This window comes from Terrapene carolina, unplaced genomic scaffold (genome assembly GCF_002925995.2).
Source record: "Terrapene carolina triunguis isolate 2854851 unplaced genomic scaffold, T_m_triunguis-2.0 Scaffold148, whole genome shotgun sequence".
NCBI classification, from domain to species: Eukaryota; Metazoa; Chordata; order Testudines; family Emydidae; genus Terrapene; species Terrapene triunguis.
In genome coordinates this window covers 7,410,725-7,423,862 of record NW_020664499.1, presented here as the reverse complement: position 1 = coordinate 7,423,862, position 13,138 = coordinate 7,410,725, and the positions used below count along the sequence as shown (strand labels likewise).

The 13,138-nt window shown below is 51.2% G+C and overlaps 1 protein-coding gene across 2 annotated transcripts in view; it reads left to right on the top strand.

Annotated features, from left to right (window-relative positions):
• Positions 1-13,138, top strand: part of LOC112106601 (adenosine kinase) — a 572,976-nt gene that overhangs the window by 39,501 nt on the left and 520,337 nt on the right. For both annotated transcript variants that reach the window (XM_026653751.1, XM_026653752.1), the window contains exon 2: positions 3,842-3,916. In XM_026653751.1, coding sequence (XP_026509536.1) covers positions 3,842-3,916 — 75 coding nt within the window. The remainder of the gene's footprint in view (positions 1-3,841; positions 3,917-13,138) is intronic.

Genomic DNA, 13,138 nt, shown 5'->3' with positions numbered 1-13,138 from the left:
ATTAGGAGAGCTCCAGAGCAGGGAGAGACCTGTTAAGGAGTGTGACGACAAGGCCAAGAGAGTGGAAGATAATAGAGTTGCTGGAGCAGGTGGAGAGCAAAGCCAGATCTATATTTGGAAGGCTTTGCCAGTGTAGCTACCGTATATACTCATTCATAAGCCAAATTTTTTTTGGTAAAAAAGTGACGCATCAAAGAGCGGGGGTCGGCTTATCAAAGAGACCACCAAAATTTGACGAATGTAAGCGCTATTGAATTGAATATCTAATACGTGGTCATTGTAGATCAGGGGTCGGCAGACTTTGGCTCCCAACCCGTCAGGGTAAGCCGCTAGCGGGCCGGGACATTTTGTTTACCTGGAGCATTCACAGGCACGGAGCCCCTCAGCTCAGTTTGCTGTTCACAGCCAATGGGAGCCGTGGGAAGCGGCGCGGGCTGAGGGACATGCTGGCTGCCACTTCCTGCAGCTCCCATTGGCTGGGGAAGGCAAACCATGGCCACTGGGAGCTGAGGGGCTCCGTGCCTGCCAATGCTCCAGGTAAGCAAAATGTCCCAGCCTGCTAGTGGCTTACCCTGATGGGCCGGGAGCCAAAGTTTGCCAAACCCTGAAATATAGGATCGGCTTATGAAAGGGTCATACAGTTTTTGCCTTTTTTTAATCTATCCATCTTGGGGGGTCGGCTTATAAACGAACGGGCTAATGAACGAGTATATACAGTATATTGTTATACTCTACCAGGAAAGTGCTCCTAGTGTGGTGGATATAGTTTATACTGACAGCTGCATTTTTGCTAGTATAGCCTCATTGGCCGAGTGCTTGTGCTTGTACTTTTTCTCTGCTTTGTGATGAGTCTTCAGTGACCCAGCCCTCCGGCTGAGTCATACATAGTCTGTATGTGAGATCATATCAAATCCACCAGGGGCCTCTCTGTGCCCCCTGTAACAGTTCTTTATCTGCAGCCCTATCTCTGGGCTTGCTCCTCAATCCGTCCAGCAGGGCCTATTGCAGTGTCCTGGTCATAACTGTTTCTCAGCCCCTTCTGGGCTTCCTCGAATTGTCCCTGCTCTTCAAGCAGTCCTGGCCCTGGTATGGGGCCACGTCCCCCAGGTTTCTCTCCCTGGAGACCATTTGTGCTTCTGAGCCTTTCTGGCCCCAGTTTTTCAGCTGGGCCACTAAAAGAGTTCAGTTCCCCTTCTAGGGTGTATCAAAGTCCAGGCCACTTTCCTAGTGGCTGGTGGTGGGGACCCAGGTCTGCCCTTTACTCCAAGTCCCAGTCCAGGGACCCTATAGATAGGAGCTTTCTGCCATGTCCATTTAAATAAACTGCATCACTGCTACAATTCCCTGGGCCACTTCCCCGTGGCCCCAGCACATTCTTCCCCCTTACCTCAGGGCCTTGTCCTGGTTGAGTCCCAACAGCCAGCCTGGAGCACCTTCAAGTTCCCTCTCTCTCTCTCCCCTGCCCCCCCCCCCAGCACTACTCTCTCTGAGGTCCTGTACCTCTCTCAGCCAGCCAGGCACACCATCCACTCTCCTCCAGCTTTAGCAAGGAACTGATCTCATGCTGGCTCTGCAACTCTTCATATACTAGCCTGCTGGGCCCTGATTGGCTGCTCCCTGCAGCCCCTTTCTGATTGTGTCCCATACAGCCACTCTAGGCAGCTTGGAGGACCCTCTCCACTGCCCTTTTCTGGGGTAGGGTGTGGCAGGGCTGCAAGGCCTCCAACAGGGGGCGTCAGGGCCTGGTCCACCCCCTCACAAGCCTATTCCAGCCTGCACTCTCTTCCCTCTTCCCAAGCAGAATAAGCTATACTAACAAATGTGCAGTTTTGCCATTATAACAGAATCTACACAGGGCTTTTTCTGGCACAGCACCTCACAAATTGTACCTCATCACACCTCTGGCCAACATAGCTGTGCTGGCAAATTTTGTCATGAAAACTTGTCCTAAGTGCAAGTTCTAGGTGGTAATGATGGCGCTGGAAGGGAGAATGTGATGGGGAAATAGGGAGATTGTGGCAGATGTTGTCTTTGAATGGTCAACAAATCTTGTGTTGAAGGGAAGTAGATGGTGGGAGAGAAGACGTTTTTAGGAGAAAGTTGCAAGTAGGCAACTGACACTGCATTTGTTGGTGTCAATGAAAGTGGAAAAGTGGTGTTTGACCAGGAATATGACAAAAATATAAGAGAAGAGTGAGTCTTTTCATGGAAAGAGACCATATGTTTGAGCTTTTGGAAGCACTTAACCATATGAGGGAGGAGGAAAGGAAAGTGTTTTTTTGGCTGGGTAAGGATAGTGTGAGTTTGTTAGCATGAACTTTGTGGTAGGAGGTAACTGAGAAAGAAGCAAGGATGGGGTGGAGAGGTGGGAAACAATAGCTGCTGGAGCTGCTTCCTGGGCTTGCTATTTTTAGGGTTTTCCTCTAGGACCTCCCATTTAATTTTCTAGCTGTTCCCATATTAGGCCATGTCTACAACACTGGCTAAATCCGTACTGCTGTGATCGATGCAGCGGTGTTGATTTAGCGGTTCTGGTGAAGACCTGCTCTCCCATCGACATAGCGCAGTATAGACACAGCTGTAAGTCAACCTAAGTTATGGTGACTTCAGTTACATAACTGAAGTAGCGTAACTTAGATTGACTTACAGCGTTAGTTTAGACCAGCCCTTAGGTTTGCTAGCTTTTTAATCCTCTTGAGGATAACTGCCAGATGAGTCAGCAGAACAGCTATACCTCCATGCATAGACCTAATATCTGACGACCTGTCAAAATGCCATGGAAACTCCTTCACTTGTGACCTAACCCATAGTTGAAGAAGGGTCTGAAAGCTAAAGACAGCCATGTTAAGTTACTTTGTTGCCTGGCTTTGTTTGAACATTTAGATTTTAAAGCTGAAATACTGTGGTAGTGCTTTGGAGAATATTGGTCTAATGAAAACCCTTGAAAAATGAGCAGCTGATGGGGAAGAAGGTGTATATTTGATGGCTTCTTTGTTAAATTTTCAGAAGTGATTTCAGTAGATGCTATTGGTGTTTAACCTGCCAATTGGAGACAGCAGGTGTTGGCTTGGTGGGGAATGTGATGGATTTGAATCTAGTGTTAGAAAGTCTAGTGGGCACAGCTGCATTCACTATCGTTTGCCTCTGTGTCATGTACTATCTAGTTCTTCATTATTACTGTATCACTGAAGTATGTAAGATAACTAACTGAATATGCTAAATATTCTTTTGACATTATTATAATAAAAATACTTGATCATTAGATAATGCCTTTTGGTAACTTGCTGCTTTGCTTCATACTGCTGCATGTTTAGTAATTTTTTCTGCATTAAAAAAAGTCAACATTTTATCAGTAAACAAATACTGTTTGTAAGGATAGATGAGGGTTTGTGCACAATAAAATACTGCTCTTAACAATTACTTTTATACGGTTAAATTTGTGGCTGCTCATATAAACAACAAAATCTGGCTCATGGAACTCTACACTCTGGTCCACCGTTGCCCCTTTATATAACCTGCAAATACAACCCAAGTGTAACTCTTAAAAACTACAGATTATAGCATGCAAGGCTCATTCCCTGATTGAAGGGTTGCTTAAATGAATGTGCAGTCTTACATGTTTGAGACTTTTGTATTCTATGTAATTCACTGAGCGAGAATACAAGTTTGCATTTTGTTTGAATTAGCTGTGCTGTCTGGATTCCAGGCAAATTGACCGTGCAGCCCTTGGTTGGGCAAAATTAGTTTTGCCCTAATCTGTTGTTTGTCAATGCAATATAATGTTAGACTAGAAACATTACACTACATTTGAAAACCTTTTTTTTTTTTTTTTCTTTGGTAGTGAAAATGTGCTTTTTGGAATGGGAAATCCTCTTCTTGATATCTGTGCAGTAGTGGACAAGGACTTCCTTGACAAGTAAGTATAAAGATATTTTCACATTAATTTCCTAAATATGGCTGATGGTTAATTCTAGAAATGCAACATGGAATTAAGTACCTGCTTAACGCAAGCGCTTAACATTAGTCTTTTCAGTGTCCTCTGTAACATCTATTTATGTATTTGATGGTAACTATCAGTTCTTCTTCGAGTGCTTGCTCACATCCATTCCAGTTAGGTGTGTGCGCGCCGCGTGCACGATCGTCGGAAGATTTTTACCCTAGCAACACCCGGTGGGTCGGCTGTGGAGCCCCCTGGAGTGGCGCCGTTATGGCGCTGGATATATACCCCAGCCGACCCAGCGCCCCCTCAGTTCCTTCTTACCGCCCCTGACGGTCGTTGGAACTGTGGAGCGCGGCATAGCTGATCTCCACACTCCCTAGCTTTACTCGTTTTTCATTAGTCTAGATAGTTGTTTAGAGTGTTTATAGTTGTTAAGAAGTTTTTAGATAGTTATTGTTAGTTTTTGTAGTTAAACTGTCAACTGGGGATTAAGGGGGTCATTCCCCCCCCCCCTTTTTTCCCCTCGGTGCTTCGCCTGGCTCATGCCCAAGGCTCCTGGATTCAAGCAGTGCGCCTCCTGCGCGAAGCCTATGCCCACGAGCGACCCGCACACCTCCTGCTTGAAGTGCCTCGGGGAATCCCACCACGCAGATAAGTGCCAGATCTGCAAGGCCTTCAAGCCTCGGACAAGGAAGGAGCGGGACTTTAGGCTTCGGCAGCTCCTCATGGAGGCGACACTTAGCCCGGATCCTCCCTCGGCGCGCCCAGCCCCGGCACCGAGCGCCTCGGTGCGCAGCGCCCCGGCGGCCCCGATCGGTGCGGCGGAAAAGACAGCTCGGCACCGGCCGACGTCGGCACCGCGCCCGCCTAAGGAGCCTCGGCGCCGATCCCTTTCTCCGGGCCATAAGAAGGCCACCAAGGCGCGGGATGTTGCTGCCGTGAAGATACCGGCTCCCCCGGTGCCGGGGGTAGAGCGCGTCCGCAGTTGGACCGCCAAAGGCAGGCGGCCAGACCGTCGACTCCGGCACCGAGGCCGTTGAGTCCGGTGCGGACTGTTTCACCACCAAGGCTGGTGGTGGAACCTTGTCTCCCTTCCACCCCGGAAACTTTTGCGACGGCGAGGGACCTGATCGCCCTCACGGAGCCGGCGCCGTCACAACTCCCGGCACCGGTGGCTCCACGTGTGCCGCAGTCCAGAGGCAAGCCTGCTCTGATGCGCCCACCGTCGCCAGCTCAAGTCTCTCGGCACCGCTCCAGGTCTTGGAGCAGGTCCCGACGCCGCTCGGAGTCCCGGCGCCGAATATCACCTCGGCACCGGTCGTACTCGCGGCCCAGATCATCTTCGCGGCGCCGTTCAACATCTCAGCACCGTCGCGACGACCGGCACCGATCGGGCTCGAGACGCAGCTCCCGGCACCGGTACGAGCGCCACTCGGGCTCGAGGGGCCGCTCCCGGTACCACGCCTCTTCGCGATCGTCGTCCCGCTCCAGATCGGGATCTCGGCACCGGAGGGACTACCGGCACCGATCCAGATCCCGGCACCGCTCTCCGGCACTGCACAGGGACAGATCGCCTTACGGCCGGCACCGATCGGCACCGTACCATCCGGTGCCGACGGCGTTGGGCTCGGCACCGCCGTGGCCGTCGAGGTCGGCATTGCGCTCGTCGGATGCAGTGGAGGTCGGCCACCTGCAGGAGACCGAGGACCCTACGCAGGGACCTGCGCATTGGTCCTTCTGGACTCCGTGGGCCTACCATCAGGCGCAAGGGGCTCCGCCATCCGCCTCCCGCTCGGGCCGTTCTGAGCCCAGGGTCCCAGAGTCCACCATCTCCCGCCCTCCTCCAAGGGGCGTGGAGGCTCCAGTGCCCACACCGGCAGAGGCCCTGGACCAGGGAGTAGGCGATGTCCAGCTCCAGGAACACCTGGAGCAGGATCAGCCATTGGACCCCTTGCCACCGGGTCGTCCTCGCCTGATGAGGCCGTAGCGGGTACGTCCGCCATTGGGCCGCCTCCTATAGACCTTCGGGCCCACCAGGACCTGCTGCGCCGCATGGCTCGCAATATGGACCTCCAGGTGGAGGAGATTGTGGAGGTCCATGATCCCATTGTGAACATCATTTCAGCGGATACTCTATCTAGGGTGGCGTTACCGCTGATCCGCACTATTCAGGCGAACGCCACCACCATCTGGCAAACCCCGGCCTCTATTCCACCCACGGCCAGAGGGGTTGAGAGGAAGTACTTTGTGCCCTCCAAGGATCATGAGTACTTGTACACTCACCCCCAACCGTGCTCACTGGTGGTTTCATCAGTTAATGCACGGGAGCGCCATGGCCAGCAGGCTGCTGCACCCAAATCGAAGGACGCTAAGCGCTTCGATTTGTTCGGACGCAAGGTCTATTCGGCTGGCGGACTGCAACTGCGGGCGGCGAATCAGCAGGCGCTCCTGAGCCGCTACAGCTTTAATTCGTGGTCCTCGATGGGGAAATTTAAAGAGCTGGTTCCCCAGGAATCGAGGGAAGAGTTCGGGGCCTTGGTAGAGGAGGGCAAGCGGGTGGCACGCACCTCCCTGCAGGCCTCCCTTGACATAGCGGACTCGGCCGCTAGGACCCTGGCGTCGGGGATAGCAATGCGGCGAATCTCCTGGCTCCAGGTGTCAGGCTTGCCACCTGAACTGCAGCAGACCCTGCAGGATCTTCCGTTTGAGGGCCAGGGCCTCTTTTCGGAAAAGACGGACTCTAGGCTCCAAAATCTCAAAGACTCCCGGACAATGATGCGCTCCCTGGGGATGCATGTCCCAGGGCCTCAGCGCAGACCCTTCAGGCCCCAGCCTCAGCGGTTCTACCCTCCCCCGCCTCGTCCAAGACAGGACTTTGCTAGGAGGCGGGGTCGAGGCGGTAGGCGAAGGTCGACCGGCCCTCAACCCGGTCAGAACCAGGGCCAGCCTAGGCCACCTTCAGGGCCTAGGCAAACCTTTTGAAGGTGCGGTCGAGGACGGCACCTCAACCGGCTTCCAGGATTCGGTTCTCCCCTTCCGGGATCGCCTCTCCCGTTTCCACCGTGCTTGGTCTCTTATAACATCGGACCGCTGGGTCCTTCGCACGGTGGAGAGGGGATACGCCCTCCAGTTTTCCTTGCCCCCCCCTCCCACTCCCCCTCCCCGTCCCTCTTCAGGGACCCTTCTCACGAGCAACTCCTTACACAGGAGGTTTTTGGGCTCCTTGCTATGGGGGCCATAGAGGAGGTTCCATCGGAGCTAAGGGGCAGGGGGTTTTATTCCCGCTACTTCCTGATACCCAAGTCGAAAGGGGGTCTACGGCCCATCCTAGATTTGCGCGGACTCAACAAATTCATAGTAAAGTTGAAGTTCCGCATGGTATCATTGGGGACCACCATCCCTTCACTGGATCCTGGAGACTGGTTCGCCGCCCTCGACATGAAGGATGCTTATTTCCATATAGCGATTTATCCGCCCCACAGGCGCTTCCTGCGATTTGTAGTAAACAGGGTGCACTACCAATTCGCAGTACTTCCCTTCGGCTTGTCCTCGGCTCCCAGAGTGTTCACAAAGTGCCTGGCAGTCGTCGCGGCCTTCCTTCGTCGACAAGGGATACAGCTGTTCCCGTACTTGGACGACTGGCTGGTACGCGGCCGCACCAGGGACCAAGTTCAGGCTCATGTCCACATAGTGACACACACTTTCCACGAGCTGGGCATTCTACTCAACAGAGAGAAGTCCACTCTAGTACCAACTCAGAGAATAGAGTTCATTGGAGCAATCCTGGACTCCAGACGTGCCCGAGCCATCCTGCCAGACAGCCGCTTTCATACCATCTCAAGCGTCATTCAAGGACTCAGGGCCTTTCCAATTACCACCATAAGGACATGCCTTGCCCTTTTGGGCCACATGGCCTCGTGCACCTACGTAATCAGGCACGCCAGGCTGCGACTTCGCCCACTGCAGACTTGGGTGTCATCGGTTTACCGTCCTCATCGAGATGACCTGAACATGGTGGTCACGGTTCCGGCCTCGGTCTTGGCCTCCCTCACCTGGTGGACGGATCGCACGGCGGTCTGTGCAGGAGTGCCCTTTCACGCCCCACAGCCCTCCCTCCACCTAGTTACGGACGCTTCATCTCTAGGATGGGGCGCTCACCTGGGGGAGCACCATACCCAAGGCCTGTGGTCCGCGTCCCAACTAGCCCTGCACATCAACGTCCGAGAGCTGATGGCGGTGCGCCTGGCTTGTCAGGCTTTTCTCAACTTCCTACAGGGCCGTTGCGTGCTGATTCTCACCGACAACACCACGGCCATGTTTTACATCAACAAGCAAGGCGGAGCCCACTCATCTCCCCTATGCCAAGAGGCCATTCGCCTGTGGGACTTCTGCATCGCCCACTCGATACATCTCACGGCATCATTCCTGCCTGGAGTCCAGAATACGCTGGCGGACCGTCTCAGCAGGTCCTTCCAGACGCACGAGTGGTCGATTCGCCCGGACATCATCTATTCCGTCTTCCAGAGGTGGGGGTTTCCCCAGATCGACCTGTTCGCATCTCGGGCCAACAGGAAATGCCAGGCATTCTGCTCCCTACACGGGCGAGCCCCAGGCTCTCGGTCAGACGCCTTCCTCATAGCATGGAAAGACCATCTGTTCTACGCCTTTCCTCCATTCCCGCTGGTCCACAGGGTGCTGCTCAAGATCCGCAGGGACCAGGCACGGGTAATTCTAGTCGCTCCCGCTTGGCCGAGACAGCACTGGTACACCACACTGCTGGAGCTGTCAGTACAGAGGCCGATCACGCTCCCCTTGAGTCCGGATCTCATCTCTCAGGACCACGGCCGGCTGTGTCACCCCGACCTGCAGTCGCTCCACCTCACGGCGTGGATGCTTCATGGTTGAGTCGCTCAGAGCGGCAATGCTCGCAGGCCGTCCAGCAGGTCCTGCTGGGAAGTAGAAAGCCCTCTACGCGGACCACTTATTTAGCCAAGTGGAAGAGGTTCTCCTGTTGGTGTGAGCAACGAGCTACGTCTCCCTTGCAGGCACCTATCCCTTTTATTCTAGAATATCTCCTGTCCTTTAGACAGCAAGGCTTGGCGATATCTTCAATCAGGGTTCACCTCGCCGCTATTTCAGCTTTCCACCCAGGAGAACTCACGTCCTCGGTCTTCTCTAACCCGATGGTCGTTAGATTCCTCAAGGGCTTAGATCGGCTGTACCCACAGCAAAGACAGCCGGTTCCGGCGTGGGACCTCAACCTCGTGCTCTCCAGGCTCACAGGGCCTCCGTTTGAACCATTGGCGACCTGCTCACTCCTGTACTTATCCTGGAAGACAGCCTTCCTCGTAGCCATCACTTCAGCACGGCGCGTCTCCAAACTCAGGGCGCTGACGTCCGAGCCCCCATACACGGTGTTCCATAAGGACAAGGTGCAGCTTCGCCCCCACCCTGCCTTTCTTCCCAAGGTGGTTTCACCTTTCCATGTGAACCAGGATATATTCCTCCCGGTCTTCCATCCGAAACCACACGCCACTCGTCAAGACCAGCGTTTACATTCCTTGGACGTTCGCAGGGCCCTGGCTTTCTACATTGACCGTACAAAGCCATTTAGGAAGACGACGCAACTCTTCGTTGCCGTGGCCGACCGGATGAAGGGCTCACCGGTCTCTTCACAGTGCCTGTCCTCTTGGATCACGTCCTGTATTCGTGCTTGCTACGACCTGGCCGGTATACCGACGCCACGCCTCACCGCTCATTCCACGAGAGCCCAGGCCTCCTCGACTGCCTTCCTAGCTCAAGTCCCTATCCAGGACATCTGTAGAGCCGCAGTGTGGTCATCGGTCCACACGTTCGCTACTCACTATGCGCTGGTGCAACAATCCAGAGACGATGCTGCTTTCGGGTCAGCGGTTCTGCACACAGCAATGTCTCACTCCGACCCCGCCTCCTAGGTGGGGCTTGGGAGTCACCTAACTGGAATGGATGTGAGCAAGCACTCGAAGAAGAAAAGACGGTTACTCACCGTTGTAACTGTTGTTCTTCGAGATGTGTTGCTCACATCCATTCCAAACCCCTCCCCTCTTCCCCACTGTCTGAGTAGTCGGCAAGAAGGAACTGAGGGGGCGCTGGGTCGGCTGGGGTATATATCCAGCGCCATAACGGCGCCACTCCAGGGGGCTCCACAGCCGACCCACCGGGTGTTGCTAGGGTAAAAATCTTCCGACGATCGTGCACGCGGCGCGCACACACCTAACTGGAATGGATGTGAGCAACACATCTCGAAGAACAACAGTTACAACGGTGAGTAACCGTCTTTTATCTAATATAGGCTGTACATCCTCTCTTCCCTTAACCTTTAAGTTTTATATTTTTCAAAACTTGTTGCTCCCCTCTGATTTCTTCATATTAACCTAAGTAGATAGCTACATGTACAACACATTTGTCTTGCTTCATATGATACCCCTGATATCCAGTATTGCATTTTCATAGATTCCCCGCCCCCTTCGTGAACCAGTTCATATTTTTAACAGATTTTTGTTTGGCCAGTTTCTTTAATTTTCTGGCTTATGGTATTTAATTTAGTTCTGATGTGCTACTTAAGAGCAGAAACTGTTTGATCACGTGGATTGTCCTCTTGACGGATTCTGCAGCTCTTACGCAACTCCTCCAAACAGGCCTGCCACTTTACCACCGGTGCCACCACCTATGTCTTATTGGTGGCATGAAGCTTCCTCGTGCTGTGAAGTAGCAGATGCAACTTCAGCTCTCCAATTGCCTGGCTTAGAAAGCTTCAGCTATTAATAGTGCTCCAGTCACCAAGCTGTCTCCCTGGATACTTCCACATAAGTTCAGCTCCTTCCAGCTGTTGCTGTTTCTCGCTTCTATTTTGTTTAGTTTTTAGTGAGTAGTGAATGGGTTAGTCCTATCGTTCAAAGTAGTCACAACTCATTCTTGACTTCATGTTATATACATATGTTTAACATCCAGTGTTATCTCCATTCTATCCCCTCAATTGTTAATGGAAGTACTGGACCCAGAATCAGTTCTTCAATGGAAGAAAAAAAAGAACAATTACAGTTTTATCGTTCTTCTTATCCTCATCTAACTCATTTCTCTTGCTTTCCTATGAAACTTTTCTGCCTATTTTATACTTGTATTTGTTTGCTCTGCTAAGATTAAAAACAAATTATGCCTCTTAATCAGGGGTTCTCAAACTGGGGGTCAGGAACCCTCAGGGGGTAGCGAGGTCATTACATGGGGGGTCGCGAGCTGTTAACCTCCACCCCAAACCCCACTTGCCTCCAGCATTTATAATGGTGTTAAATGTATAAAAAAGTGTTTTTAATTTATAAGGGTGGTCGCACTCAGAAGCTTGTGATGTGAAAGGGGTCGCCAGTAAAAAAAAAAGTTTGAGACCCATTGCTCTTAATGATAGAAAACAAACATGACCCTATGTATTTAGAGCTTTTATATTTTAAAGGTAAGTTTGATAAGGAGCCTGAATGACATAACTTAGAGATAAGACTGCAATAGAATTGGAAGTGAATCACTCAAAGCATGAAATTTTTGAATTCTCCTAACAGGGTTTCTGAAACTTTTATAAATGTTAAATAAATAAAACTAATATTTGTTTTTTTTTTTTTTTTTTTTTTTTTAAACCCTATAAGAATTGTTTTGGAGTATATGCCACAGCAATGAAGTGATGGGAGAGCATTGCACTGGGGTTTGCGTTGGAAAAGCAACACTATTATAAGAGTTTGACTGAGCTGCTCATTGGGTTGCAAGAGAACCTAGGGCTTGTCTAGATGGTGTGTTAGAATTTACGTCCCAGTTGTTGCAAACTAATGGGCACCAGCATGATGCTCACTAACTGGCCCAGGTAGTCCTTGCTACTCTTTAGTGTAATTATGAATGAAGACTAGTTTGTCCAAATTAAGTCAGCTCAGTGGTTTGAGCATTAGCTTGCTAAACCCAGGATTATGAGTTCAGTCCTTGAGGGGGCCATTTAGGGATCTGGGGCACCAAAAAAAACCCAAAAAACTGTTAGGGACAGTACTTGGTCCTGCTAGTGAAGGCAGGGGACTGGACTCGATGACCTTTCAAGGTCCCTTCCAGTTCTATGAGATAAGTATATCTCCATATTATATTATATTAAAAGTTTGTAAACACATTCCCCAACCCAGATATTTGTCACCTTGAGCAGATAAGGCTTCATCAGTTCATGCAAACAATGTTGTTTAAAAATATTTACTATCTAATTCAAATGATATTTTGTTATCTCCCGGGGGGGCTGACCCGTTAAGGGGAGTTGGAACCCAGCCTGACCCCTGACTTTTTAAGCTACCTCCCTAGGGATCAGCTGACTTGTAAAAGCAGCAAGTAGCCCAGCTGGGAAGATAGCTGCATGGAGTGTCCACCGCAGGAGATGCTGGGTCGGGTGGCTGGGGGATGGGGGTGGGGGGGGAGGGGGAGGGAAGCTAGAGGAAGCAGGCTGGCTCCTATGGCAGGTCCTGGAATATGGTAACTCTCAGGCGATGGCCTGTAAGAGTACTGGGGAAAACCTGCCGGGAGTGAGGCGGGTTCAGTTCGAAATCCCTGAGTCAGAGGAAGAGACAGGCTTGAGATGTGGAATTTATTACCAGTTTTATACAGAAGAAAAAATAAAGCTGAAATGGACTCTAGGCGTGGCTTTAATTCTTCCTCAGCTACAGATATGAGTCAGCAGCCTACAATATAATTTTGTGTCTGACTATGTCTTCCTCTTTCTGTATGGTGTGCAGAACGAACCAACAGTGCTCAGTAAAAAAGGGAAAGTTTTTATTTACAGTCCGCCTAAAAGTTGTGGCCCTTCCTTTTTTGAAGGTGATTTAGATACAGTAAATCCAGTGTCTCCATAATTCCAAAGACAGGCTACTGGATTCCCAGGCTACTGGATCCCTTGGATCACTTGATTTGGTCCAGGATCTGAGTATCTTAACTGGTAAAGCTTTTATTGTAACCTTTTGTCTTGAATTGCATCCACTGTGTTAAACTAATTTTAATTAGTGACTAAACAGACATCACTAAGGGTATGTATTCACTAGCAATGTTAAAGCGCTGCTGTGGCAGCGCTTTAACATGGCTGTATAGTCGCGGCACCAGCACTGGAAGAGAGCTCTCCCAGCGATGTAAAAAAACCCACCTCCACGAGGGGAG